At 55.6% G+C, this 27,626-nt stretch overlaps 4 protein-coding genes across 4 annotated transcripts; 2 read left to right on the forward strand and 2 right to left on the reverse strand.

Moving 5' to 3' along the window:
• Positions 1–282: 282 nt before the first annotated feature.
• UBE2C (ubiquitin conjugating enzyme E2 C) lies at positions 283–3,599 on the forward strand. Its single transcript, XM_032217376.1, has 6 exons — positions 283–643; positions 754–781; positions 933–1,019; positions 1,526–1,730; positions 2,041–2,100; positions 3,342–3,599. The coding sequence occupies exons 1-6, from the start codon at positions 546–548 to the stop codon at positions 3,398–3,400; spliced, it is 537 nt and encodes a 178-aa protein (XP_032073267.1). The 5' UTR covers positions 283–545; the 3' UTR covers positions 3,401–3,599.
• A 2,818-nt stretch (positions 3,600–6,417) lies between these two features.
• TNNC2 (troponin C2, fast skeletal type) lies at positions 6,418–11,167 on the reverse strand. Its single transcript, XM_032218650.1, has 6 exons — positions 11,156–11,167; positions 9,733–9,838; positions 8,958–9,101; positions 8,742–8,856; positions 6,940–7,076; positions 6,418–6,633 (listed from the first exon to the last, which is right to left on the reverse strand). Exons 1-6 carry the CDS (start codon positions 11,165–11,167, stop codon positions 6,602–6,604), a joined length of 546 nt encoding a protein of 181 aa, XP_032074541.1. The 3' UTR covers positions 6,418–6,601.
• A 6,948-nt stretch (positions 11,168–18,115) lies between these two features.
• On the forward strand, positions 18,116–20,944 carry SNX21 (sorting nexin family member 21). Its single transcript, XM_032218857.1, has 3 exons — positions 18,116–18,826; positions 19,369–19,526; positions 19,927–20,944. Exons 1-3 carry the CDS (start codon positions 18,556–18,558, stop codon positions 20,596–20,598), a joined length of 1,101 nt encoding a protein of 366 aa, XP_032074748.1. The 5' UTR covers positions 18,116–18,555; the 3' UTR covers positions 20,599–20,944.
• An 88-nt stretch (positions 20,945–21,032) lies between these two features.
• ACOT8 (acyl-CoA thioesterase 8) lies at positions 21,033–24,559 on the reverse strand. The gene is made up of 6 exons (XM_032218859.1): positions 24,408–24,559; positions 23,647–23,783; positions 22,940–23,165; positions 22,403–22,560; positions 21,471–21,662; positions 21,033–21,377 (listed from the first exon to the last, which is right to left on the reverse strand). The coding sequence occupies exons 1-6, from the start codon at positions 24,536–24,538 to the stop codon at positions 21,256–21,258; spliced, it is 966 nt and encodes a 321-aa protein (XP_032074750.1). The 5' UTR covers positions 24,539–24,559; the 3' UTR covers positions 21,033–21,255.
• Positions 24,560–27,626: the final 3,067 nt, after the last annotated feature.

A 27,626-nucleotide genomic window follows, 5' to 3' on the forward strand; every position in this document is an offset into this window, starting at 1 on the left:
AAAGAAAGACAATCTTCTGGGAGAAAGAGGAGGAGAAACGGGCCAGCCCGCTCTCCCCCCCCCCCCACCTTGGGGAAAACAGGATTTCCACCCATTGTCCAGATTTGGGGGGGGGGGGCGAGTGAAGAGGCTCCCATCATCCCCTGCCGCGCTTTCCCGGATAAAAAGCGGTGGAGGCGGGGGGTCCAAGGCCCCCAGCGGAGGACCAACCCTTCCTCGCAAAGCAGAGGAGGGCAAGGAAGGCCGGGCAGGCAAGCGGGGGGGGGGGGGGGAGGAAGGCGGGCGCCTCCTTCACAACAGCCCTGCCAGGTAGACCAGCGGCGCCTCCTGGTGAAGCCGCCCCGCCCTCGCCTTTCGGAGCAACACCGCCGCGGCCAATCGCTGGGCGCGCGCGCCGCCATTGGGCAGATCGAACGCAGGGAGGCCTCCGATTGGCTGCGCCGCGCCAGCTTTGCAACATTCAAACTCGCGCAGCGGCCGCGGCCGAGAAGGAGGAGGAGGAGGAAGCGCGGAGCCAGCCGGGCGAAGCCTCTGCCTGCCTCTCCATGGCCTCGCAGAACGACGACCCCGGCGCCGTCGCCCGCGGACCCAGCAAGGCGGCCGAACCCGGCGGGGTCGCCGCCCGGGGCTCGGTCCGCAGCAGGTGGGGCGGCCGAGGGGTCGGGCACGTGCGGCGCCGCCTCCTCCTTCGGCCCCTGCGGCCCGGTCGGGGAGCCGCTCCCGCCGCTAACCGCTCTCTTTCTCGCCCCGCAGGCTGCAGCAGGAGCTGATGGCCCTCATGGTGAGTCTCCCGGGGTTCCTGCACGGCTTTCCCCGCCCGCCCCCTTCCCCGCGTCCCGCAAGCGGCCGAGGGGGATCGGCGCTCCCGGGGCCTCTTTCCAAGCGGGCGCCGCTCCTGGCGCCCCTGATCCCCGCCTGCCTTTCCCTCGCAGATGTCCGGAGACCACGGCATCTCCGCCTTCCCGGAGTCGGACAATCTCTTCAAGTGGATCGGGACCATCAACGGCGTGGCTGGGACGGTGAGCGGGCCGCGGGAGAGGGAAGGCGGCCTTGGGCCCCGCGGGCGTCGCCTCCGGTCGCCCCGGGCAGCATTTCACGCTCACGCAAATAAAGCGGCGGCCACCCAGGCTGCCAAGCGTGGGAGAAGCGCAGATGGGGGGGGGGGCTCCTCCACCCCACTGGCCTGCAGGCGTGGGGGAGAGGGGCTTCCTGATGGCCTCGAGGGAGCCCCTTGTGGTGGTCTGCAGTTCCTGGGGTGGGGGGGGAGATCCCGCCTTCCTTTGTCCAGCCGGAACCCTCTCTGGCTGTTGGGGGAGGGGTTTCTGGGCAGACGCCCCCCCCCCTTTCATCTTGCAGAGACGGGACAGCCCAAAGAATTCCTGGTGGTGCTTCATGCGATGGGCTTTCAGGCAGAAGAGGGGAGGGGGGGGCAACGGCCAGGGACCAGGCAGGAAAAGACGGGGGGGGGGGGGGAGGGTCCTGCCTGGCCTTTTAATCTCCCCCCCCCCTCCCCTTCCAAACGCAGGTCTATGAGGACCTGAGGTACAAGCTGTCCTTGGAGTTCCCCAGCGGCTACCCCTACAACGCCCCCACAGTCAAGTTCCTCACCCCTTGCTACCACCCCAACGTCGACCTCCAGGGCAACATCTGCTTGGACATCCTGAAGGACAAGTGGTCAGCTCTCTACGACGTCCGGACAATCCTGCTCTCCATCCAGAGCTTACTGGGAGGTGAGAAAAAGGGTCCTGGAATGGGTGGGGGCTAGTAGGAGAAGAAAGATTCCTCTCCCCCCCCCCCCCAGCCCTGGAATTCCCACTGGAGCATCTGAGCTGCACCCCAAGAATTGGGAGGGGATGCCACCCCAGGGCTCCCGTTGCCTGGTTCCGGGCAGAAGAGCCATGCCACTGGGCCTGTGCCAGGGGTGATGCCAAGCCCGCCCACCGTCCCTGGCAGAGCAGGGGTTTTTCCCGGTGGCAGGGAGGAGGGGGGTGGGGGGGATCCTTCACCAAACGTCTTTGGGGACCTTCTCTGCCACTCCAGAGCCAAACGTGGAGAGTCCCTTGAACACGGAGGCTGCCGAGCTCTGGAAGAACCAAGCAGGTGAGTCAGCCAAGGCAGTTTGGACCGGGGGGGGGGGGGTGGCGATGCCAGGGTAGAAACCAGGAGGCAGAGAGAGTTCTAGTCCCGCATTAGAAGAAAAGCGCCAAAGGTGCCTTTTTCTCAGGAGGCAACTGGACTTTCTGGTTTTTCTTTGAAGACGTTTCCCTTCTCATCCAAGGAGCTTCTTCCGCTCTCCTGATTTTTTTTTTGGGGGGGGGGGGGGAATGGAAGGATTGCAGGCGCTTAGAAGGTTACAGTCTTGGAAGACTGTACACAGTGAGACATAGACGCTCAGAAGGAAAGGCAGCTGGGTAGCTTTCACCCAATCCCCCAGGGGGGCTCTGAGTTCTAGTCCTGCCTCAGGCACCAAAGCCAGCTGGGCTCCTCCTCTCCCTCCCTCCCTCCCCCCCCCTCTCTCTCACACACACACACCACCTTGCTGTTGTGAGGAAAATAGGAAGAAAAAGGGGTATCTGGCGTCTTCGCCATCTTAGTTGCCTATAAAGTAAATAAAGGTGGGATAAAATTCTAAGCAATAAGAACCTTTGGAAAGACAGAGAGAGAGAAAGAGAGAGGGAAGGAGAGAAAGAGAGAGCATTCATGGAGAGTTACAGAATGCAACTTGAGTTGGGGGGGGGGGCTCCTTTATTTCATTTTAGGAGCCTTCATGAGGACTTGGATCTTTCTTGTCTGAAAGCACCTGGGTTCCTTTTTTGTCTTTTTGAGGCAGCCGCTCCGTGCTGCTTTACTGTAGAGATAGTCCTTGACTTACGGTAGTTTGCTTACTGACAACAGCACTCACAAAAGTAGCTTATGGCCATTTCCCACACTCCTTTTGGAACCTTCTGGCAAGCCGAGTCACAGGGGAAGCCAGATTCACTTAACGACCGTGTGGCTGACTGAACAACTGCAGTCATTTGGTCAACCAACGCGGCACAAGGAAAAGTCGCAGAATGGGGCAAAACTCAACAAATTTCTCACTTAGCAACATAGATTTTGGGCTCGGTTGTGGCAAGTCGAGGGCTACACGTATAGATTTTTACAGCTGCACAATTGCTTGGAGAGGGGAGCAGGCACACAATTGTGCAAAAGAAGGACCGTGCCTTGGTGCCTTTGCCCAGCTGTGTGGGGGGGGGATTTGATGCCCAGAAAACCCTTGGCTGAATTTGCCTCCCCCTCCTCCTCCCCCCAAGCCGTCTCCTCCGGGGTCCTTAACCTGCCCCCCTTGTCTCCTCACCCAGCCTACAAAAGACGCCTGCACGAATCCTACCAAAAACACAGGAAGAGCCAGGATACTTGATCTCCTTCCCAGGGAGCAGCTCTTCGCCTGGGGGGGGGGGGGGGAGGTGGGGAGGATAATGTATTTCCCCTCTTCTGTTTTATCCTTGTATCTTCTGTGTGTCGGCCCCTATTGTATTATAGGTCATTTTAAAGTTTTATTTGGCTTTTCTTTCCCTGGTGTTAATGTATAAATAAAATTTTCTTGTGTTTTTATGAAACGATGCCTATTTGAGTTTGGGAGTGGGTTTCAGGGAAACTGGAAAGAGTGCAGAGAAGGGCAACAGACGGTTGGGGGACTGGAGGATAAAACATATAAAGAACGGTTGCAGGAACTGGGTAGGTCTTAACAAAGAGAAGGACTAGGGGTGGCAGGAAGGCCGTCTTCCAGTATTTGAGGGGCTGCCACAAAGAGGAGGGGGGGACAAGCTATTCTCCAAAGCACCTGATAGGGTAGAACAAGAAGCAATGGGTGGAAACTGACCAAGGGGAGAAGCAACCTGAAATTAAGGAGAAATTTCCTAAAAGCGAGAACAATTAACCAGTGGAACTACTTGCCTCCAGAAGTTGTGGCTGCTCCAACACTGGAGAGCCATTTCTCTGATGGTACCAAGACTCCTGCCTTGAGCAGAGGGCTGGCCTAGAAGACCTCCAGGGTCCCTTGCAACGTATTCTGTAATGTTGAATCCCCTTTCTTTGCTGGAAATGGGGCAAGGCGCGTGGGAGCTGGGTTAGAATTTCCATCCTGAAATTTCTATCTATTCCTTATTGCTCTGGACAAAATTGAGAAATGGGTGTTGGGTATCCGTGTTATTGTTTTATAATGTTTGGCATCTGCAATAATATGGAAAAAAATGAGGTGTTTGTAGTGTATTGTCACCATCTTGTAGTTTTTTTTGGGGGGGGGGGTTCGGTTTCAACACTTGCCAGCTGCTATTTAATACAATTTGGTATTAAATATCTCCCACACCTTTCCGTGTCTACAATTTTAGAATTTAAAGATACAGGTGGAAGTATTTTTATATTATTCTTTTAAACAAACCTTGATTTTTAGCTAGTTGTTTGTTTAGCTAGTTTAGCTGCAGTGAGAAAAGATTGATTCTCCCACCCTCAAGCCTTGGGGGTGCATGGAGCGAAAATGGCACCAGGGTGATTTTTCATTTTTTGCCCAGTACCCCCCAAAAGAGGGGTAGCAATATTTCCAAACCCCTCTGCATACCAGAGAGAGCGGGGAGACCAGGCTGGAGGCCTCCCAGCTGCCACAGAAGCCCAGTTTAATGTTGCTTGTGGCCCTCCTCAAATCTCCAACCACTCTGAGTGACGTCAGCCCCTTCCATGACGCTTCTCCCCCCAGGCATTTAAGTGAGTGCGGCTGCTCCGTTGAGTTGGCTTTCCTTTCCCAAGGGGATCACGGGACACCCGCCCACCCTGGGACACCCCCTGCCCACAGGGCATAATTGCATAAGAGCCTCTAGAATCCCCCTTCCCTTTTCCAGCCCCTCTCATCCCCACCCCCTTGAAGCCCCTCTGGCTCTGATTCTAGAGAGCTCTAGGGAGGCCTTTTCCTTTCTAGGAGGGTCTCACAGCTGAAGTCAGGAGCTTTGGCCTTGCAGGGAAAACTGCCCTTCTGGAGGACATTGTGTTGTAGTATAGTTCCTTGTGTAGGTGTGGGTCACCCGTGGCCCAGTTCATAACGGGGCATGCAGAGCCACGCTGAACCACACAGGAGAAAACAAACTCCTAAAACTCCATAACATCCTAATAGTTCACTCTAGATGTGTCTTACCCAATGACGCCCAGGATTTGACCATATATAGACAGAACTTCCCTGAGCAGTAGATTAGCAATTGTACTTTTACAGGCTGTTTTTAACCACATGCTATTATTGCTCCTCCTGCCTTTGTCCTATCTCAATAAAAGGGGCTCTCAGACTCTCATCTGGGTCGCTCCATCCCGAGAAAGATCGTGTCCAGTGTCTTTTCTCAACATTGGCCTCATGGGCGAACCACGGGAACGTCACAGCATTGCCCATCACTTGAGGACCGATGCTCCGAGACCCCCCACCCCCCTCAGATGTGTCTCCTTGGGGGACTCTGGCCAGAGAGCGGCCGGTTCTGTCGTGCGGAAGCAGTGCGCCCCTTCCCACCCGCACCATCCCCTCCCTGAGGCCCTTCGGTAGAGGAGTGGAATTATCACCCTGGGCACTGGGAGGTGGGGGGTTGCTGAGAGAGAGAGAGAGAGAGATGGATTCCAACCACTGGGATACTTGAGTTCACATTATCCTTCTTCTCCAGAAGCTCCATGGCTTCATTCCTTAGTTTTCCTATGTAGAAAACTACATAGTTCCTGCTGGGGCTGGAGGGAGGGGTAGGCAGAGGGGGAAGGGAGGGGAGGAGGAAGAAGGAGGGAGGTAGAGAAGGGAGGGGAGGCTTGGTCTCCTATTCCCCCCCTCCTCCCCCAGGAAGAGGAGGGGGCACTGCCCCACTCTCAGGAAGGCGGAGGGAGCTATTCAAAGGTCACTGGAGCAGCCCCCTCTACTTCCTCTGCTTCTCTTGGGCAGGAAGACCTTCTGCCCTGCACAGGTGCCAGCCGGCCTTTGTCCTTGCAGGTGGGGGTGGGAGACCCTAAGGTGCCCATCCTGTCCCTGGCACAAAGTGTCCCACCTGCTCTGCTCTCTCTCCCTTCAGCTCCTGCCTGGGATGGAGACGAGCAACATGCTACGCCCTGAAGCCCAGGGAGGGGCAGGGGTCCCAGGCCACCCCAGTCCTCCCTTCTCCATGGGGTTCAACTCCCCCCCAAAGGGAACGCAAGTGTCCCCCTCGGCTGCCCCCTCCCTCTGCCTGGCACGATGGGGTCTGCTCAGGGAGCAGGGAGGGCAGCCGCAGGAGGTGCCTGGGGGTGGGAAGGGGGGGGGGAGTCTGTTGCTTGTTTCTCTCTCCCTAGCCAGGCGGCCTCTTGATGGGGGGCAGGCAGGCGGGGGGGCTCCACAACCAAACTCAGCCCACAGGCCCTCTGCTTCCACAGTCCCTGGCTCTTTATTGAGGTGTCGGTGTTAAAAACAGGCTTTCACAGCGGGGGGCGATGGGATCGAGAGTCCGTCTGAAGAGGCGTCTCTGAGCTGTGCAGAGGAAGCTGGCGCAGGAGCATGGGCCTTGGGAGCTTGGGGGGGCTGGGGGGGGCTGCCCCCTCCCGCCGGCCGGTCTTGCAGGAATGTCTTGGCGCTTTACTGCACACCCTCCATCATCTTCAGGAACTCTGGGGGGAGATGGAGATGGGTCAGCCCCCCCGGCAATGATGGGCAGAGGAGCAACCCCTTCCAGAAGCTAAGGGTCATAGCCCCCCCCCACAAAGTGGCGCCCAGCAACCCCCCAACCACCCTGGAGGCAGCCTCGCTGAATTATTAGGGGGTCCCGGGAGAGACTTTGGCAGGGGGCTCGGCCACCACAGTCCCAAACTCCACGTAGGGAAAAGGTGGGTGAGGGGCTGGGAACAGGGGCAGGGGAGGGCAGCTATGGGTCAGCCCCAAGGAGCTCTGTCCGTCTGTCCGTCCGAGCGTCTCACCGTCAAAATCGATCCGCCCATCGTTGTTTTTGTCTCCATCCCTCATCAGCTCCTGGATCTCCTCCTCTGTGACACTTTCCCCAGAGAGCTGGAAGATCTCCACCAGCTCCTCAGCATCCAGGAACCCATCGGCATTCCTGGCAGGAGATTGGGAAAGAGAATAGAATGGAATGGAATAGAATAGAATAGAATAGGATGAAATGGAATGGAAGCTGGAAGGGACCTTGGAGGTCTTCTAGTCCAGCCCCCTGCTCAAGCAGGAGACCCTATACTATGTCAAATAAGTGACTCTCCAGTCTCCTCTTAAAAAACCCCATTGATGGAGCACCCAGAATTTCTAGTGGCAAGCAGTTCCACTGGTTAATTGTCCTCACAGTTAGGAAGTTTCTCCTTAGTTCTATGTTGCTTCTCTCCTTGATTAATTTCCATCCGTTGTTTCTCCTCCTGGGGCTTTGGAGAATAGCTTGACTGCCTCTTCTTTAGGGCAGCCCCTCAAATGCTGCTATCATGCCCCCCCCGCGCCCCCCCCCCAGGGTCCTTCTTTTCTGTAGTCTGGCCAAACCCAAATGCTGCAGCTGTTCTTCGTACGTTTTAGCCTCCAGGCCTTTGAAGGAGCAGAAGAGCTGAGGCTGGGCAAACATCTGCCCACATGTGGTCAACTCTGACCGGAAGCATGGAGGGCACATCCTGTTGGGCTGGGCACCAGAAGGCCAGCCTGGGATTCGGAACTCCAGAGGGGGGCAGATGTGCCGAAGAGCCTTCATTTGGGAAGGTGAAGATGAATTGACACTTGGGGGGTCAGCTCAGTCCATTGATGCTCCCACTTGGCTGGGCTGCAACCCCAGGGCCAAGGACTAGGTGAGAGAATTGGAGGCAGTGAATTCCAGAGCCACCTTAGCCATGAAAGCCGGCTGGGTGACTTTTTGGACTCATCACTAGGAGACGGTGAGTTCTAGTCCTGCCATAGGCACAAGAGCCAGAGGGATAACTTTGAACCAGCCCAACCCACCTCACAGGGCGGTTGTTATAAGGAGAATAGGAGGTGTATTAGTCTGTGGAGCTCCTCCTCCCTCCTCCAGGCCCTGCTTGTCCCAAAGGGGCTTTTTCCCCCAAGAGGCAACTGGACTTTATGGTCTTTCTTTGAAGAGGTTTCGCTTCTCATCCAAGAAGCTTCTTCAGCTCTGACTAGGATGGTGAGGAACGGAAGGATTTACACTCCTTGGAGACAGCTGATCATTTGCATCCTTTTGGAGGGTCCTTGAGGCCACTTGGAGGCTTCAGGCTCACCTGAGGGGTGCAAATGGTTCCCGTAGTCTGCAGTTTTTATCTGGAAATCCATTTCCAGGAACCGTTTGCACCACTCAGGAGACTCTGAGGACTCAGGGAAACCTCCAAGTGGCCTCAAGGACCCTCCAAAAGGATGCAAATGATCAGCTGTCTCCAAGGAGTGTAGATGCAAATGTCCAGCTGTCCGCAAGGAATATCAATCCTTCCATTCTTCACCATCCAGTCAGAGCTGAAGAAGCTTCTTGGGGGAGAAGCGAAAGGTCTTCCAAGAAAAAAACAAGGAAGCCCAGCTGCCTCCTGGGGGAAAAAGCCCACTTGGGACCAGGAGGCCTTAAGGGTTCTTCCCACTTTGGGTCCCTTATGAAGAATCCCTCTTGGAGGGAAACACGAAATGCAACTAAATAAAGGCGGGATAAAAACTCTAAGGAATAAATAAAACCAAGGAACCCCCTCCCCCATTCCCCCAACAAGGCCAGCCTCACCCCCTGGCAGACCCCCCCCCCATCCAGGCCCACCTGTCAAAGATGCGGAAGCATTCAGCCAGCTCCTCCTCCGACTTCCCCTTGGCGTCTTCCTTCATCTGCCTCACCATCATCACCAGGAACTCCTCAAAGTCGATGGTTCCGCTGCCTGTGGGAAGGTGGGGAGGTGTCCCACCCGAGAGTCAGGGGAGGCGGGGGTCTCCCCATACCCCTCTTCCCTCCCCCCTCCCGCCTTCTGCCCCCTCTCACCATCCTCGTCCACCTCCTCTATGATGGCGTCCAGCTCCTCCTTGGTGGGCGTCTGGCCCAACATCCTCATGACCGTCCCCAACTCCTTGGTGCTGATGTCGCCACCCCCGTCGGCATCGAACATGTCGAAGGCGGCCTTGAACTCTGCGGAGGGGGGGCAAGGGGGGGGGCTCAGCCTCTGGCGGGGAAAGGCAGCAGCCCCCCAACCTCACTGGCCTCCCCTCGTCCACGTGGCCTCCAGGCCAGGCCCCCCGAGCCCAAATGTCCAGCAATGGCTCTACGCTCCCCTCCCCTTCGCTTCATGACCGCTCGGAGTTACGACGGCAGTGAAGAAAGCGGCCCAGGCCATTTTTCACACTTGCGACCCTCCGAACATTCCCCCCCCCCACGCCACCCAATCCACATTCAGAGGCTGGGCAACTGGTTCCTATTTACGACAGTGGCCACGTCACAGCGGTTACGTCGTCCCCTTTTACAAAGCCAGATCCACTTAACGACCATGTTCCTAACTTAAGATCTGCAGCGACTCTCTTAACCGCTGTAACAAGAAAAGTTGTAAAATGGGACATGGCTCACTTAACAACCGTCTCGCTTAGCATCAGAACTTTGGGGCTTAATTCTGTGTCATACATCAAGGACTGGCATCCCCTGGCCAAACTCTGCTGTGCTCTAGAAATGGTCCCCAGCCCCTCTGGGCACCCTGAGCCCCCAACCTCTCCCCCCCACCCCCAGGCACAGTGCCCACCTCCCCCCCTGCCCCCTCCGGCCCACTCACCCGCAATCATCTCCTCGCTGAGGTAGGAGCGGGCCTCCGCCTGCTGGTCCGTCTGCAAGGCAAGCAGAGGGGTGAGGGGGGGGCGGGGAGGGGGCCCAGCCGGGGCCTGCCTGGGGAAATGAGTGCCCCCCCATCCCAGCCCACCTGAGTCCCAGGACCCTCCGCAGCTTCTCTGCCTTCCAACCTTCCACCACCGGGAGCTCCTCGCCCCAAAAGCAGGACGCTGCACCCCAGAGGGGGCTTCCTCCCGGGTCGGCCCGGGTCGGCCAAACCAGTCGTGGCATGTTGGCCTGGGTCGGCTGGTCGCCATCACCACCCCCGTAATCTTTCTCTTTCTTTTTTTTTGAGTTCTGCATGCGCAGAACAATTTCTGTCGAACTGACCCATGCGCGTGGGGCGTGCATTCAGGGCGCACGAGTGAAGCGGCTGTAACGCCGGCCAGAACCCACCCCTGGTGCACCCCCTACTCCTTGGCTCAAAGGGGGGGGAGAAGCAGCCCCAGCCAGGGAGGGGGTCCACCCTGAGGAAGGGCTGCCTGACAAGGGCAGGGGAGGGAGGGAAGGAAGCCCCTCGGCTCTCCCTGGGTTTCTTCCGGCATGGAGCCCTAAGCCGAGGCCCGAGAGGCCCTGGGCTGGGGGAGCTCCTGGGGGGCTGTCCCCAAGTCTGCCCTTCCTCCTCCTCCTCCTCCTCCTCCTCCTGGGCAGCTGCAGTCCTTCCCTCCCAGCCTTCTCCTGGTCACTTCCGTGGTGCCGGGGCCAGAGCCAGCCGGCCAGAGCCAAGAGGCTTCTTGAGACAGAGGCTATTCTTAGTCAGGCCGAAGCTGCCCGGAGCTCCTTCTAGGGGCCACTGCAGGCAGCCTGCCAGCCGGACCCACAGCTGTCCTTCTCCTCCCCCGGATTGGGTTACTCCTCCAAGATGCTCTTCGGTCCTTGCTCCTCCTGACCCACGGCTCCGTTTTCCCCACAGCCAGCTCTCCTTTCTGCAGCCCCTGCAGCCCCCCCCCCCAACCATCCTCTCTGGAGGCAGCCAGGAATATCGACACCCCCCTTCCCCCCCCAAAAAAAAACCCCTTCCCACTTCAGTCAACTCTCCTCATCTCCCCCACTGCCACCCGGCCTCCCCAGTCCTCCCCCCGTGCCCCCCTCCCCACAGTCGCCCCAGCAGCCTCGGCCAACGGGTCACGGTGCCCCCCGGCCTCACACAGAACGGCTCTGCCAGAGCACTGCTTGTGTCCTGGCAGCTTCCTTGCCACCCCTGTGCTGGCCCTGGGCCCTGGGGCCGCCTTGTCCCATCGGACACTCGACCAACCAGTCCAGCCGGCCATCTGTGCACAGTCCGCGGTCCCATCCGGCATCCTGGCTGGAGGTCCAGCTCCAACCGTCCTGGCGCCGTCCTTCAACGGGCTCCGTGCCCGTGGTCTTACCATGCTTACCATGTTGGCAGGTGTCACCCCAGAGCCACCCACAGAACTGAACCTCCGAGTCCCCCTGCGGTCTGAGCAGATGGCAAACGCTGCCCCACCACCCACCCGGCCCCCTTTGTACCCCACCACCCCGGCCGGGGCCCCCCCGGCCCCTCCGATTGGGCACCCGGAGAGGCAGTCCTGCCCAGGGCCAATCGCCTTTGGCCTCACCTGTCGATTGGTCAGCCGGGCATTTTACCAAATTTAGCCAGGGTTCTCCTGGCCAGGAAGTGGGGGTGAGCAGAGCAGGGTGGGGGGGATTCAATCCTGTGGCCTCCGCCTCCCCCTCCCCACTATTTGAGGCAGATGGCATTGCAAGGAATCGTCCCTCTGCACCCTCCCCTTCCACGCCCCCCCCCCCGGCCTGGGCAGGAATAAAAATAGACCTAAGCCTGCTCTGCCCCATCTTTGCATCCCACAAGGAGAAGGGAGCCCCAGAGGCGTCCTTAATTCACCCCCCCCTCACTTAATTCAACTGGCCCATTGAGGTTTAGGAGAATAAAGCAGTTGCCCCCCACCCTGAATTCTGCATGGGAGTGGGTGGGAGGGATGTAGCAGCAGTTCCTCCAAAGCCCCTATGTGGTTCCCCCCTCCAGGTCCCCCCCCCAGCCCTACTTTGTTTATGGGGGATCCTGTTTCCCACTTCCCTCTGTCTGGGGGGGGGGGGAGAAGGCCAGAGGGAGCCTCCCAGCCGCTGGCCAGAGGTTTTGGGCACCTGTGCAGCCTGGGGAGACGAGGAACCCCCTGTAGGCGCTCCCAGTTGGGGGCCTATTTGGGGAGGGGCAGCCCAATTCCTGAGGAGGGCGGGGCCTGACAGGCAGGAGCAGCTGGAGCCCTCCCCCCTATTAATAGACATGCCCAAGGAAAGCTGCTGAGGAGGCCAGCTAAATAAGGCAGAGAAGAGCTGGCTCAGGTGGAGGGGCCGGCCAGCCCCCCCAGCCCCCACCCCCATGCACATCCACAGAGCATGGAAGACTCCCTTGCCCGGGAGGGGGGGGCTGCAATTGGCAATTGCCAGGTGGGAGCGGGTCAATGGAATCCACCAGCACCGCCCTGGCACCGAAAGTGACTCCAGGTTCAAGGCCATGTTTTCTGCCCAAAGTCCTTAGGAAGAGGCTGGACTTCTCTGGAATGGCAGAGGGGGTCAGACTAGAAGACCTCCAAGGTCCCTTCCAGCTCCACCCCATTCCGTCCTCCCTTCCAACTCTGTCATTCTCTCCTTTTCCATTCCTTCCATGGGCCGCCCAGGGCCAGGCAAGGAAGGACCAGGAGGTCCGATTCAAGTCGGGCCACAGCAAAGCACTCTCCCCATCCTGGTGAGGGAACTCTGCCCATGCTCAGATCCCCCTGCACTTTCCTATCTTCCGTGCTCCGACGGGAGGGGCTGGCAGGCAGCTGCTTACATCCAAAAAGCTGCCCTCCTCCTCTGCTCTCCTCTGGGGCTCCTCCGAAGAGGTTTGGCCTGTGCCGGCTGTGCTGGGGAGGGCAAGTGCAGGGACAGCAGGCTGCCGGGGGGGAGGGCGCCACAGGCCAGGGTGCTGCACGGGGAGCAGCAGAGCCAGAAGAGAGCCGAGGTGGCCCAGTGGTTAGGGTGCAGCACTGCAGGCCACTTCAGCTGACTGCTATCTGCAGTTCGGCGGTTCTAATCTCACCGGCTCAGGGTTGACTCAGCCTTCCGTCCTTCCGAGGTGGGTGAAATGAGGACCCGGATTGTTGTTGGGGGCAAATATGCTGACTCTGTAAACCGCTTAGAGAGGGCTGAAAGCCCTATGAAGCGGTATATAAGTCTAACTGCTATTGCTATCTATCTATCTATCTATCTATCTATCTATCTATCTATCTATCTATCTATCTATCTATGTATCTATCGGATTGTTGGGGGCCATATGCTGACTCTGTAAACCGCTTAGAGAGGGCTGAAAGCCCTATGAAGCGGTATATAAGTCTAACTGCTATTGCTATTGCTATTGACAAAGTAGACCATAACCTACTACTAGACAAAGTAGAAGAATGTGGGTTGGACAGCATCACCACCAGATGGATTCGTAACTGGCTGACCAACCGCACTCAACGTGGAGTCCTCAATGGAACTGCATCTACATGGAGGGAAGTATGCAGTGGAGTAACCCAAGGCTCTGTTCAGGACTCTTCAACATCTTCATCAGTGATTTGGATGAGGGAATAAATGGGGAACTCATCAAATTTGCAGATGACACCAAGCTGGCAGGAATAGCCAAACACTCCAGAAGAAAGGCTCAAGATACAGAAGGATCTGGACAAACTTGAACATTGGGCACTATCTAACAAAATGAAATTCAATGGTGAAAAGAGTAAGGTTCTACATTTAGGCAACAAAAACGAAATGCACAGGGACAGTACAGGTGGTGCCTTGCTCAACTGTAGTAACTGTGAAAGGGATCTTGGAGTCCTAGTGGACAACCATTTAAATAGGAGCCAGCCGTGTGCAGCAGCTGCCAAAAAAGCCATCATAGTTCTAGGCTGCATCAACAGAGGGAGATAATCAAGATCACGTGAAGGGTTAATACCACTTTACAAGGCCTTGGGAAGGCCACACTTGGAATACGGCATTCAGTTTTGGTCGCCATGATGTAGAAAAGATGTGGAGACTCTGGAAAGAGTGCAGAGAAGAGCAAGAAAGAGGATTAGGGGACTGGAGGCTAAAACATATGAAGAACGGTTGGAGGAACTGGGTATGTCTAGTTTAATGAAAAGAAGGACCAGGGGAGACATGATGGGAGTCTTCCAATATCTCAGGGGTTGCCCCAAAGAAGAGGGAGTCAAACTATTCTCCAAGGCACCTGAGGGCAGAACAAGAAGCAATGGGTGGAAACTAATCAAGGAGAGAAGCAACTTAGAACTGAGGAGGAATTTCCTGACAGTTAGAACAATTAACCAGTGGAACAGAAGTTGCCTCTAGAAGTTGTGAATGCCCCAACATTGGAAGTCTTTAAGAAGATGTTGGATAATCAATTGTCTGAGGTGGTGTAGGGTTTCCTGCCTAGGCAGAGGGTTGGACTAGAAGACCTCCAAGGTCCCTTCCAACTCTGCGATTGTATTGCATTACGATCGTTGCAGTACCTCCTGAGGTCATGTGATCAAAATTCAGAGGCTTGGCAACTGGCATGGACTCACGACTGTTGCAGTGTCCCGGGGAGGGGGGGGGATTCATGTGATGCTCTTTTGGGACCTCCTGACAAGCAAAGTCAATGGGGAAGCCAGATTCACTTAACAACCTTACTAATGTAACAAGTACAATGATTCACATAATAACCATGGCAAGAAAAGCCGTAAAATGTGGCAAAACTCACAACAAATGTCTCACTTAGCAATATAAATTTTGAACTCAATTGCGGTCGTAAGTTGAGGAACTACCTGTATTTGATTTAACCTCATGTGCTTGACGTCCGTGTTTTCCCGCAAGTAAGACAGGGCCTCATTTTCTTTTGACCCCTGAAATAAGCGCTTGGCCCTCTTTTCGGGGAGGTCTTCTTATTTTTGAGGTGCAGGAGGGGGTGAGGGGGTGTGTGCGGCTGTGTTGCAATATTTTTGGTGAGGGCTTATTTTCGGGGAAACCGGGTATCTTGTCTGCTGTAAATATAATAAATGTTAAACATATTTATTTATATCAAGCTATACGTTTCTGTCTCTGACTTCATTCGAACATTTGCTGCACGGCTCCCTGACACTCTGCCAAGCAAAGTGGGCTGTGGGGTGGGGAGCAAGGAAAACCCACTGGCCTCCAGGCTTCACACACACACACACACACACACACACACACACACGTGTTGAAGCCCAACTTCCACTGACTTCGAAGCCAGACAGAAAAGGCCAAGTGGAGACATTCTCTGGGAAGCCAATTGCCGTAACCTTTGAGTCTCACCTGCCTGGAAATCACCTGGAAAAACCGGTCTTACCAGAAGGGCTGAATGGCCGCTTCCTCTGTTATCTCTTTGTCCTGAGGGCGGGTGTGCCGCAGGCATAAGATGTTTTCTCGGTTTCAACAAAACATTTGACACGTTTTTCCTTAGAAGTGTGACTAGAGTCCGTTGGAGCTGGGTGGCCAATAAATTTAAATTAATAAATGCAATTGCACGGCGTGGCAGATAGAATGATAGACCAACTTTATTGTCACTTTGAATGTACGCTAATCTTTTGCACTCTTGTTCCTTCTAGTTTTGTATTTTCTTTCTGTTCCTTTTTCCCACGTATGTCATTGCCAACCCTCCAATAAGATTGTGAAATTTATATGGGAAAAAAGTGAGAATTAACATTAAAACGCTACAGGATGCAAGAATTATAGGACGGTTCGGACTCCCAAATTGGGGGATATATTACCAAGCAGCGGCAACTGTCATGGATGAAAGACTGGATTACATTGAGGAAAACAAGGTTATTGACACTGGAGGGACATGATCTAAAACTAAGTTGGCTGCGTTTTTGTGGCATGGGAAAAACAAGGGACAGAGTTATTTTCAAAGGCATTACGTAAGAAACACCCTATTTAGTTTGGGAAAGAGCGAGAGGAAAACATCATTAGAAGATTCCAATGCGGCTTTTGACAATGGAAGCATTGATACACTCAAACTTTTATTAAGCTGGAAAATATTACTAGATATAAAGGAACTATCAGAAAAAGGAGAATTAAAAGGGAAACGAGAGTTAGAAGAACAAGGGATAGATATGGTTTGGTATTCAAAGTTGCAAATACAATCGAGATATGGAAAAGATTCAAAGCTTTCTGGTTTTTATTTGGAGTTGACAGAATTGGATAAAATACAGGAATGAAGAGCAAATGATTTATATATATATACATATATATATATATATACATACATATAAGAGCCGAGGTGGCGCAGTGGTTAAATGCAGCACTGCAGTTCTGCATTCGGCTGTTCAAATCTCACCGGCTCAAGGTTGACTCAGCCTTCCATCCTTCCGAGGTGGGTGAAATGAGGACCCAGACTGTGGGGGTGATATGCTGACTCTGTAAACCGCTTAGAGAGGGCTGAAAGCCCTATGAAGCGGTATATAAGTCTAACTGCTATTGCTATTGCTATATATATACACATACATACATACATACATATACATACATATATACATACATATATATAATTTACTTTGTATTAAGTTAGAGGAAAAAGTCAAAGACAATGCTAGCATGGGCAAAAAAAATGGATATACAATAGAGAAGTGGCAGCAATTATGGGAAAGGAATTATAAATTAACAACGGCAACAGCATATAAAGAGAATTTGTATAAAATGTTGGCATATATTGTCACCGGAAAGATTGGCAAAAATGTTTAAAGATAAATCAACCATTGCTCTGCTGGAAGCTTTTGTATGAGGTCCCTCATATTTGGCCTTCTGCTCTTCAGATTTTTCCTTAAGAGTTTGGATAAAGAAGGAAAGCTTATTGGGGTGTAAAGAGGGCACAAAATTGGGAAGGACACCAACCCTCTGGAAGGCAGAAATATTATTCCACGTGATCCCAACAGCTTGGGAAACTGGGCTGCTATAGCAGAATGGAATTTCACAGAAACAAGCACAAAAGGCTTAACTTGGGAAACAAAAGCTGAACCCCCACAGGAATGGGGTGGGGGATGCCTGGCTTAGTAACAGCACTAATTACAACAATTAACCAGCTTGCCACCAGAAGTTGTGGATGTTCCTCCAAAAGTGGAGATTTTAAAGAAGAGATTTGGCAACCACTTCCTCAAGGTCTCTTGCTTGGGCAAGGGGTTGGACTAGAAGACCTCAAAGGTCCCTTCCAACTCTGTTATTCTGTTCTGTTATTCTATTACTTGGAATAATATCTGACTCAATAGACGTTAACAGCAAGATATAACTGACAAAAAGCAAATGCAGTTTCAGGCAGTAGCATTCGCTGGCTGGGGAATTCTGGGAGTTGAAGTCCAGACATCTTCAAGTTCCCAAGGTTGAGAAACACTGTCTTAGTTGCTCTTCTCTGCACTTTTTCCAACGTCTCAATCGATGGTCACGTGGGAGCCCGAAGGGACCCTTCAGGCTGCAACTGAGCCCCGTTTCTTTGCAAGCTGCCTGGAGCCACTGAGCATGAACTGGGCAGCCAGATACATTTCAATAAATTGCTCCTACCTTGGCAGCTTGAAGATGGAGGAAGTTTGTGCTGGGTGGGATTGAATGAGATTATCCATTGGATTAACAGAATGAAGGGATAAAATAAGAATCACCACTGGCAAGATGGGCGGCTAATAAATTCTACAGATAAATCCCTTCAATTGAGCCCAAAGGTTTTGTTGCTAAGAGAGACAGTTAAGTGGGCTTTTACCCCATTTTATGACATTTATTGTCAATTGTGAATCAAATCACTTAAATCGTTAAGCGAATAACCCGGTTGTTAAATGAATCTGGCTTCCGCCTTTGCTTTGCTTGTCAAAAGGTCGCAAAAGGGGATCACGTGAACTGGGGACTCTGCAACCGTCATAAGCATGAATCAGTTGCACCTGAATTTGGATCACTTCAGCGCAGGGAGATGCTAGGAAGGTTCTAAGTGTGAAAAAATTGTCATCTCTTTTTCCATTGTAACTTTTGATCGTCACTAAATGAACCATTGCAAGTCGGGGACTACCCGTAATTAAATAAATAAAATAAAGCTGCCAAGGTCGAGCACCGCGCGGGGTGGGAAGCTGCAAGCTCCAAGGAGCCGCGCGGCAGCCCAGCCGATCTGCCTCGGGCAGAGGAGCCCCCGGGCCGGAGAAGGCGCCCCCCCCCTTTCCCACCGGGAGCGGCTTCTTCCATTCAAGGCAAAGCGGGAACCGGGGCGCTCCGGTGCCGAGCATCTCCGCAGCAGGGCGCGGGGTTAAGGAAGGGCGGCGTAGCGGGCGGGGAGAGGCGGCTTCCAGGCTCCGGGGAAGACGGCCGGACTTCTGTCCCGGAGCCCGCCCGGCGGGGAGGCCGCTTCCCGGGAAGGCCCGGCCCCTGATCCTGCCCGGCTACGTGCAGGCGGCCGTGGCCGGAGCCGCGTTGGCGCGGGGAGGAGGAGGAGGAGCGGGGCGGCGCTTGGCCGGGATAACGGAGGAGGAGGAGGAGGAGGAGGCGGGCGGCGCCGTCCCCGGGGAGCGCTGGCCGTCGTCGCCGGGGCCGAGGCGAGCAAGGCGGCCCCTCGCAGGTGAGCAGAGCCCCGCCGGCAAGCGCCCATCGGCTCCCCGCGGCAGGTGAGCGGCGGGACCGCCGACCGGGGAGCCCCTCGGGGAGAAGGGCGGGCGGGCGGCGGGGCGGCGCTGTGCCTTCACCCCCAAAGCCCCGCGGGAGCCCAGAGAGCCCGCGAAGCCGCCAGCCGCCCTTGCCGGGCCCCACGATGGCCTCCCGCCTTCTGCACCGCCTGCGGCACGCGCTGGCCGGGAGCGGCGAGGCGGAGGGGCCGGCCGGGGGCTGCGCCGGGGCCGAGGACTGTCCGGAGAGCTCGGAGCTGGACGACGACACGGAGGGCCTGGCCACGCGCCTCAGCGGCACCCTCAGCTTCAGCAGCAATGAGGACGAGGAGGAGGAGGAGGAGGAGGAAGGAGGGGGCTGCCAGCCGGGAGCCCTCCTGGATCTGCACCTGCCCGGAGACGCGGCCGAGATGGGAGGTAGGGCGCGAAAGCGGGGCGGGGGCGCAGCTGGGGAATGAGCTCGTCCAATACTCGCCCATGACCAGGGCTCACGCGTGGAGGGCAACCTGGCCATAAATCGGACAGCCTGAAATTAGGTCAAAATTCCCAGTTCCCGGTTTGGAAGGAGAGATCCAAGCGGCTTCCCTTCCTGGCGCGGAATCTGGACTCCAGTAGAAATAGAGCTGGGAGGGACCTTGGAGGTCTTCTAGTCCAGCCCTCTGCCCAAGCAGGATACCCTACACCACTCCAGAGTGGTTCTCCAGTCCCTTCTTCCAGTGACCGAGCCCCCACAACTTCTGGAGGGAAGGAGTTCCACTGGTCAATTGTTCTCACTGATAGGAAGTTTCAGTTCTGGATGAGACCCTCCCCCCCACCCCTTGTCCTGGGGAGGGAAGGGCTTCCTCCCCTCCAGATCCTTGGAGTAGGGGCCCAGGGGCTCCATGGACCAACCCCCCCTCTCCCCCCTCGGCCTCGACTCACCTGTTGCTCCCCCTTCCCCTCCCCCCCCTCTGGTTCAGAGTCCGACTCCCCCCTGGCCGAGCAAAGGGGCAGCCACCTGCTCACCCGCCAGTTGCAGGAGTTCTGGCGGAAATCGCGGGGAAGCTTTGTGCCCCAACGCCTCCTGTTCGAGGTCACCAGTGCAAGCGTGGTCAGCGAGCGCAACTCCAAGCACGTGGTGAGTGAGTGAGGGGGGGGGCGCAAAGAAGGGGACCGGGAAAGGGCCCCCAGGTTGCTCCTGCTTTCCCCAAGGAAGGCCGGGCCAAAGGAAGATGCAGGACCCCCGTGGTCCCAGCTGTCTCTTCTCCCCAAAGGGGCTTCCCCACACCTTCCAGTGGGGCTGGGGGGCAGCTGACTTTGACTGTTGTCTCTTTCCTTCTTCTGCTGCACTGGGCACTCAGAAAAGGTAATTCTCTTCCAGGGGTGGGCGCTGCTCCACCTGCCCCCAGGACTCTCTGCAGGAGGCCTGCCAGTGGGAGGGCCAACAGGCTTTGCTGCGGGGGGGGGGGGGGGAGAGCAGGCTGAGCTGGGCAGCTGCTTCTTGCTCCCCCCTCACCCGTTTCTCCCTTGCCACCCAGCTCTACACCATCTACCTGATCCGGGCAGGGCAGTTTGACCACACCCCTGCCACCGTCGCCCGCTGCTACTCTGACTTTGAGCGGCTGAACCGACGCCTGCGTCGCCACTTCAGCACAGACATGGTGGGGGTCTCCTTCCCCCGGAAGCAGCTGTGGCGCAACTTCACCCCTGCGACCATCGCCAAGCGCAGCCGAGCCTTCGAACAGTTTCTCTCCCGCCTGCATGCCTCGCCCGAGATCCGCCGCTCGGCCGCCTTCCTGGAATTCTTCTTCCTGGACAGCCTGCGGGGGGCGCAGGACTTGACTGCTAGGGGCCTCTACCCCCAGGCCTTGGCTGCCTGGACAGCCTCGCAGCGGCTGCAGGAGAAGCTGGGCGCCTGCCGCTCGGGGCATTTCCTGCTGACGCTGGCCGGCCTGACCGTCTGCCATCAAGAGCTGGAGCAGTGGGGGGAGGCCCACGAGGCCTGCCAGCAGGCCCTGCAGCAGCTGGAGGGCCAGGACAGCCACCCCCTCCTGGCTGCCCTCCTGCAGACCCACGTCCACCTGGCCTGGGTGCTGGGCAAGGACACGCAGCAGGCGGAGACCCGTCTGCGTGGCCTGCAGGAATCAGCGGAGGGCCGAGATCCAACCTCCCCTTTGAAGCAGCTGCTGCTCAAACAGACGCTGCCCTGAGGGCCTGCCAGCAAGTGGGGGCACCAGGTGAGAAGCAGGGGGGGGCGCGTCCCCGAGGCCTGCAGCAAAAGTCAGGGCCATCCTACCCTTGTGAGCTCTGCGCCTCTTCTGGCCCAGCAGCCGGATGCAGCTGGCCGGCCCGTTCGGAAGAGGCTTCTGGGACGCAGACCCACAATCCCCCAAATCCATCCAAGAAAGTGAGGCAATGCCGACGGCTGTGTTGGGGTGACAAAAGCATCTGCAGGGGGGGGCTGGCAGAGGGGCGGCAGGGGCCCCTCCTGAGAGGCTCCCCACAGGCTCTTCTCGCCAGATGGGGGAGGCCGTTAGGCACTGCCAAAGGTGGGACTAAGCAGTGGGCAGATCTCCCCTCCGGCATTGATTCGGGGGGAGCCACTGGAACGTCTTCCTCCCCTTCAGAAACCAGAGCTGCGTGGGACACTTTACTCCCTTTATTAACCGCTGGGGAATGGAAGTCAGTCTCTAATAAATTAATATGCGCCCAAGGGAAGTGCTCCCATCTGTAAGTGCCGTCTCCAGGGGTTATGGGGGTCCTTGTAAGCGACCGTCAGCCACCGAAGACTCAGCCAGTGCAAGAGGGGAGGAGGGAGGAGGGGCTCCCCTTAGGAGAGGAGAACCGATGGGGGAAGATAAACAGGGCTACAGTTTGCTGGAGGCCGGCTGCTCTTCCTGCACGCGGATTACTCCTTCCTGGGCACAGCTGACCGCCAACACACCATCTCTGCGCCACAGGCGGCCCTGCACCAAGCCCCGGCTGCCACCTGTGGAAGGGAGGAGGATGGAGAAGCTGCTTCGGTGTCTCCCCTGCCCTGCCTGCCCCCCACCCCCGCTCGCAGGCTGGCAGAGGGGCTTACCGGCCCAGGGGCTCTCGCACTCGTACAGCATCCACTGGTCGGCTCGGAAGGGCGCATGGAACCACATGGTGTGATCGAGCGAGACCATGAACTTCACGGTGTGGTGCTGGTGCGGCAACAGGGCCGTCCGCAGGAACGCATAGTCCGAGATGTATGCAGCCACGCAGCAGTGCAGCTTCATGTCGCATTCGCCTGAAACGGAGAGGCCGACACTACGCCTGAAGGCAAACTGGGGTGGGGGGGAGCAGGTGGGGGGAGTGGGGGGGGAGAGTAGGTTGGGCTATACAGGAAGAGGCAAGGCAGCCCTACTGAACAGGCCAAGCCCCCTTCTGCCCAGGAGGGGGTCTTTGACACACATCTCCTGCCGTGTTTGCAATCATCCCAAGGGCAGAATTGAGCACGTTAATTAAAAACCAGTAAACCAGCCAAAGCTATAAATTTCACAAAATCATCTGCAGCATAGAAAACGTGGGCAAAACAGCCCCAGGCTGGTCAGACGGCCATACTGAAGGAACTGGTGGGGGGGGGGGAGCAGAGGGGGAGGCAGCCACTCTCAGTCCTCTTGAATGGGCCTTGAAGGAGGGAGGCAGATTTGCTTTGAAGAGGGCGGTCCCCAAGCCCAGCCCCACAACCGGCACTTGTACTCAGAACCCCACTCATGCAAATCCTGAAGGGGTGGGGCTGTCCTTCCAGGGTGGTTTCCTCCTTCCTACAGGGATGGCCCCAACTGACCCACCAGCAGGAGGCAAGAGAGGGGCAGCCCTTCTGAAGGAGACAGAAAGACTTCCACACCCCACAGAACCTTCGGCTGCCCAACGGAGGGCTCTGCTTTCTCCAGCCAGTTCTCCCCCCCTCCCCCGGGAGCTGACCAAGCGCAGGGCATGATAAAGATGCTCTTGGAAAGCAGGCTGGGGTCAGGGTGCGGGTCTTACCGATGTAGCCCCTGGCACGCACCCAGAAGAGCTGCTTGGGTTCCTGGGAGTTCTGGTGGAAAAAGTCAGGCGGGTTCACCGGCTTCATCTCGATCGGAACCTCCTGGGCCAGCATTCTCCGGAGTCCCTGCCGGTATCTCTCCAGAAGGTTGGGGTCCCTTTGGAAAAAAGGCAGGTGCCAGCGTGAGATGCCAGAAACCAGGGAGGCTCTGCCAACGCGGAGAAAAGTGGAGGGGAGCAGAGTGGAGAGTGTGCCTCAGTCTCAGCTGCAGCAGCCTCAGCTGGACACACCAGTGGCACCTCTGAGGCCCCGGATTCTGTACTGCTGCCAGGACAAAGCCACGAACTTTATATGCTCCCTGCTGCCAGAGATACAAGAATCTCCAAGGAATTTCACAGAGACGGAGCTAAATTCTCTCCGGGGCCCTTTCATTCATTCCAGGAAGGAGCGGCTGGGGGCGTCTCCCACTGGGGTTTATTCTCCACGCGCCAGGTGTGCCGTTGGCTCAGCGCTGCAGCCCTCTCCCAGCCACTCACCGCAGGTACTTCTGGATCAGCTGCTCCTGGGTCAACAGTTCCTCTGGGAGCGGCACAGCCGGCATTTGGAACTGGTGCTGCATCGGGCTGGGCTGCCCCCGTTGGAAGGAAGCCTGGCATATAAAGATGGGCTTCCCGTGCTGGATGGCCTTGACCGAGCGCACCGAGAAGCTCCTCCCGGTACGGGTGCGTTCCACCTGATACAGAACAGGCACAGTGGGGTCCCCTGGAAGCCAAAAGAGCCTGCCGTGAGCCCCCAGTTGTCCCAGGCAAGGAGACACCCCGATTGCTGTGAGAATAACGCTAATCCAACCATTACATCCCAGAAAACAGCTGCTCAATCTTCCCTTAAAAACTTTGGGCAACAAACTTTGGGCAGCTTCAGGAGGAAGAGTGTTCCACCGTTTGGTCTCACAATAAGAAAATCTGCCTCATTTCTTTTTGAATATCATATTATTGTATTATTATCAGCATTTCTTCATCACTGTTAATTTTATGGTTCCAATATTTTACTTCTGTTGACGTTCCTTTCATTTTTCTTTTCATTATGGTAAGCTACCTAGGGAGCCCCCAGGACGAGACAGATGAGAAATAAATTTAACAAATAAATAAATTGTAAGCAGAGCAGCTCACAGCACCCTCCTTTAGCTCTGATGGGCACACTGGCTGGGCCTCCCACTCCTCCCTCTCCAGGCGCTGTAAATTACCTGCCCTCACAAAGTAGCAATGGAGCGAATGGACTTCCAGGTCGTCCGTCACGGCCTTTGCTGCGGCCACCAGCGCCTGGCCCACTATCTGCCCTCCAAAGAGACGCTGCGTGACCGGCACCCAGTAGTGCCTTCCCCTAAGAAGAAAAGGGGAGAGTTATGGATGGCAATGGCTGCCTCTTGGGGGAAGCTTTGGGGGTGATGCAGGCCAGGGAGGCGAGTAGCTGCCCCCAAGCTCTCCTCTCCGGGGCCAAGATCCAAGGCTGAACCCCAATGTTCAGCCCTCCGTTGGGGCCTCTGTGGCAACCTTCAGGGCCAGGGACCAGACCGGCTGCTTGCCCTTCGTGGCAGCTACCCCACTGTTGGTTCCCGAGGCAGGCACAGAGCGGCCACCTCCAACACTAAACGGGGAAGCCTCTCGGCAAGGCGACGTCCACGGCTACAGGCAGGCAGAAACTCAACAGGTGGAGCCCCAAAGTTGCTTTCTCGTTGGGTTTTCTAAGGAAACTTTAAGGAAAGTGCAGTTGCCTCTTGAAAAAGCACCTTTGGGACAAGGACAGCCCGGGTGATGGGGAATTTCCGTGGACATTCAACAGGTCGAGCCTCCTCCTCCTCCTCCTCCTCCCAGCCCAGCGTTTCTCGACCCTGGCCGCTTGAAGAGGGGTTGAGTTCCCCCCAAAACCCCAGCCAGCCCCCGTCTTCAAGGGGCCAGGGTGGAGGAGGAGCTCCGTCCCAGCCACTTCGGCTCCGGCCCGGCTGACCGGAAGAGGTCGACGTCCAGAGGCTCCAGCTGCAGGACGCTGGTCAGCAGGACGCTGCGCAGGTCCCCCGCCGGCTCCGGCCTCTGCTCGCACACGGGCGGCTCGCCGGTTTCTCCACTGGAGGACGCCATCTTGGACGGTCACGTGGCCGGGACCGGTGCGGAAGCGCTCTCCCCTCGGTCGGCTCCCGCACTTCCGCTTCCGGCCAGAGGAGGAGGAAGTTCGTCCAAATGCCTTCAAAGGCTTTGGCTCTCATGAAGGAAGCTGCTATTTTCTTTCTTTCTCCCTTTTTCCTTTTCTTTCTTTCCCTCTTTCATTCATTTTCTTTCGCTCCCTCCTTCTCTTCCCTTGCTTTTCTTTCTCCTTTTTTCCTTCTCCTCCTTTCCTTCCCCTTTCTCTTTCTTTCTCCCTTTTTTCTTTTCTTTCTTCTTTCTTTCCCTCTTTCATTCATTTTCTTTCGCTCCCTCCTTCTCTTCCCTTGCTTTTCTTTCTCCTTTTTTCCTTCTCCTCCTTTTCCTCCTTTTCTTCCCCTTTCTCTTTCTTTCTCCCTTTTTTTCTTTTTCTCTGTCTCCCTTTTCCCCAGGCACCTCGGGGGACCGGGAGCAACGGGCTCTCCGATGCACAGTCTGTTTCTGCAGAAAAATGGAGGAGAGAAAAAGAGCCCAGCTCCTCCTCCCTTAAGACAATCGTTAATGTTTGGACTGTGACCTGCAGGAGGAGGGAAAGTCGCTGGGAAGGGTCTTAATGGGGAGGGGGGGAAGGTTTGTTCTCGGAGCTTGTGGGAGCTTCTGAACGTTTCGTTACCAAGCTAGGATGGATGTCGGCGTCCCTGTTCCTCTGTTTACAAGATTATTAATCCCCAGAGTGCCAGAGGGCTCCCAGGTTCCTCTCCAGCTTCTGAGCAATAAAACTGTATTCTTCCTCTGTCCCCGGCAGTTCATACAGTTCAGGAAGTCTGACAAGCCACAGGAGGCGACCTGGCCTGCATAGGAGAGAAATTACATGACATTTCGCAGTACCTCTCCATTCACTAGGCATCACCTTAATAAGGCAGGATGTGACAGCACAGAGGGTTGCAGTGTATAGAAAGCAATGTGGGATCTTCAGTTCTGGGAAGAAGCATGACAAGCGTTTGTCAAATCTGGTCCCCTGCGCTTGGTTCAGACATCCTTTCCCAGCTTTTCTCCTTATTGGCTTGTCTTAAGGAGAGCTTTGGCCTGAGGCTTTGCTGGGTGCAGATGCCAGAAGCAGCACCGCCTTCAGATCTCGCTCAGTGTCAGGTGCAAGCAAGCAGAACCACTTGTGAATAGTCTCAAGGGGAGCTTTATCGTTAAATCACCTATGTTACAAGAATTTCACTGGAGTGACTGCATTCCCCTGGGAACTATCAGATAAGGCTTCAAGGATTCTCCGGGGTCTGCAGGGGAAGGGCTCTTAAGCTGGCCTCCCTCTTGCCACCTTCTTCCAATCTACCTGGAGAATCTACCACATTCCATGATGTGTTTGCAGAACAGGATTCCTTGGGGAGTTTGGGCTTCCAGGTTGCAGTAGCCAAAGAGATGATTTGGGGAGCACAATGTTAGCTGGCTGTTAACCATAAATGCCAGTAAGATCCATTAGCCTAATATGCCTTCCACAAATAGAACCCTACTGATAGATTAACATAGGAGTCCTGACCTCCAGGCTATGGATCAGCAGTGGTCCATGTCCTGCCAGGAACTGGGCTACACAAGCGAGCGAAGCCTCTTCTGCACACGCGTGGGCTCTGGGCAGTGCACCCTCAGGAAAAAAATCCCACAGAATCAAAAAGGCTGGGAGCCACTGATTCAAAACTTCCTTATCCCCAATACTCAAAGAAGAGAGCGAGGTAGAGAATCACTTTATATACAGTTCAAACATCTGGTGTTTGGAATAACTTTTCATTGGTTAGCATCATTTGACACATCTTTGATGCAACATGCATGCTCAGCAACTTTAATATGTTACATTTCATAGCGTCCCGTAATAATCTTAGTATGATCTTGCTCACGCTCATTGTCCTGTTCAGGAGGCCTGTTTCCCCCATTAGGGCGAGTCCCAGCTGCTGTGATTTCACATAGTCTTCCCAGCCTGCCAAACCCAGCAAGGGAGGTAGCCTGGCCCTTGGCAGCTGACTTGGGATGGTTATCAGCTTTCTGAAGAGGTGGCAGCACCAGTTCCCTCCCCCTGAACGGGTGTAATGGTGAGAGGCAATCCTCGCTTGCCCAGAGTTCCAACCCCAGTCTGGGTAACAATAACAGAGTTGGAAGGGACCCTATAGGTCACTTAGTCCAAATAAGGAAGAATGGGTGGAAACTGACCAAGGAGAGATTCACCCTGGAATTAAGGAGGAATTTCCTGACAGTGAAAACAATCAATCTATGGAAGAGAAGTTGCCTTTGGAGGTTGTGGGAGCTTCATCCCTGGAGGCTTTCAAGAAGAGACTGGACTGCCGTCTGTCAGAAAGGGTGTAGGGTCTCCTGCTTGGGTGGGGGGTTGAATTGAATTGAATTGAATTTATTATATTTCTATGCTGCCCTTTTCCCCGAAGGGGACTCAGGGTGGCTCCCAACCCAAGTCAAGGGTGGTGGTGGTGTACAAATAAGGAAAAAAACACGAACAAAACAATACCACAATTTAAAAACACACAACAGTCATACCATTCGAGGGGGGGCAACAGCTCTTTAGCCCCAGGCCTGTCGGAACAGCCAGGTTTTAAGGGCTTTGCGGAAGGCCTGGAGGGTGGTGAGGGTTCGAATCTCCACGGGGAGTTCGTTCCAGAGGGCCGGAGCAGCCACAGAGAAGGCTCTCCTCCGGGTAGTCGCCAGTCGACACTGGCCGGCGGATGGAATTCGGAGGAGGCCTAATCTGTGGGATCTAATCGGTCTATTGAAGGTTGGACTAGATGACCTACAAGGTCCCTTCCAACTCTGTTATTCTGTTATTATTACCATTATTATTAAATGGTTTAAATGGTTTATTAACATTTATAGGCCGCCCCTTTCCCTGAGGGGACTCAGGGCGGCTTACATAAGATCGGGGAAGGGAAAATACAAACAGTGACGTAGACAAACATAGAGTAAAATAATGAGCAACATTCATTCATCATTCGGGTGGGGACAGATTATCTTTGTCCCCAGGCCTGACAGGATAGCCAGGTCTTGAGGGCTGTGCGGAAGGTCTGGACGGTGGTGAGAGTAC

The sequence above is a fragment of the Thamnophis elegans genome, chromosome 5 (assembly GCF_009769535.1).
Source record: "Thamnophis elegans isolate rThaEle1 chromosome 5, rThaEle1.pri, whole genome shotgun sequence".
Taxonomy (NCBI): domain Eukaryota; kingdom Metazoa; phylum Chordata; class Lepidosauria; order Squamata; family Colubridae; genus Thamnophis; species Thamnophis elegans.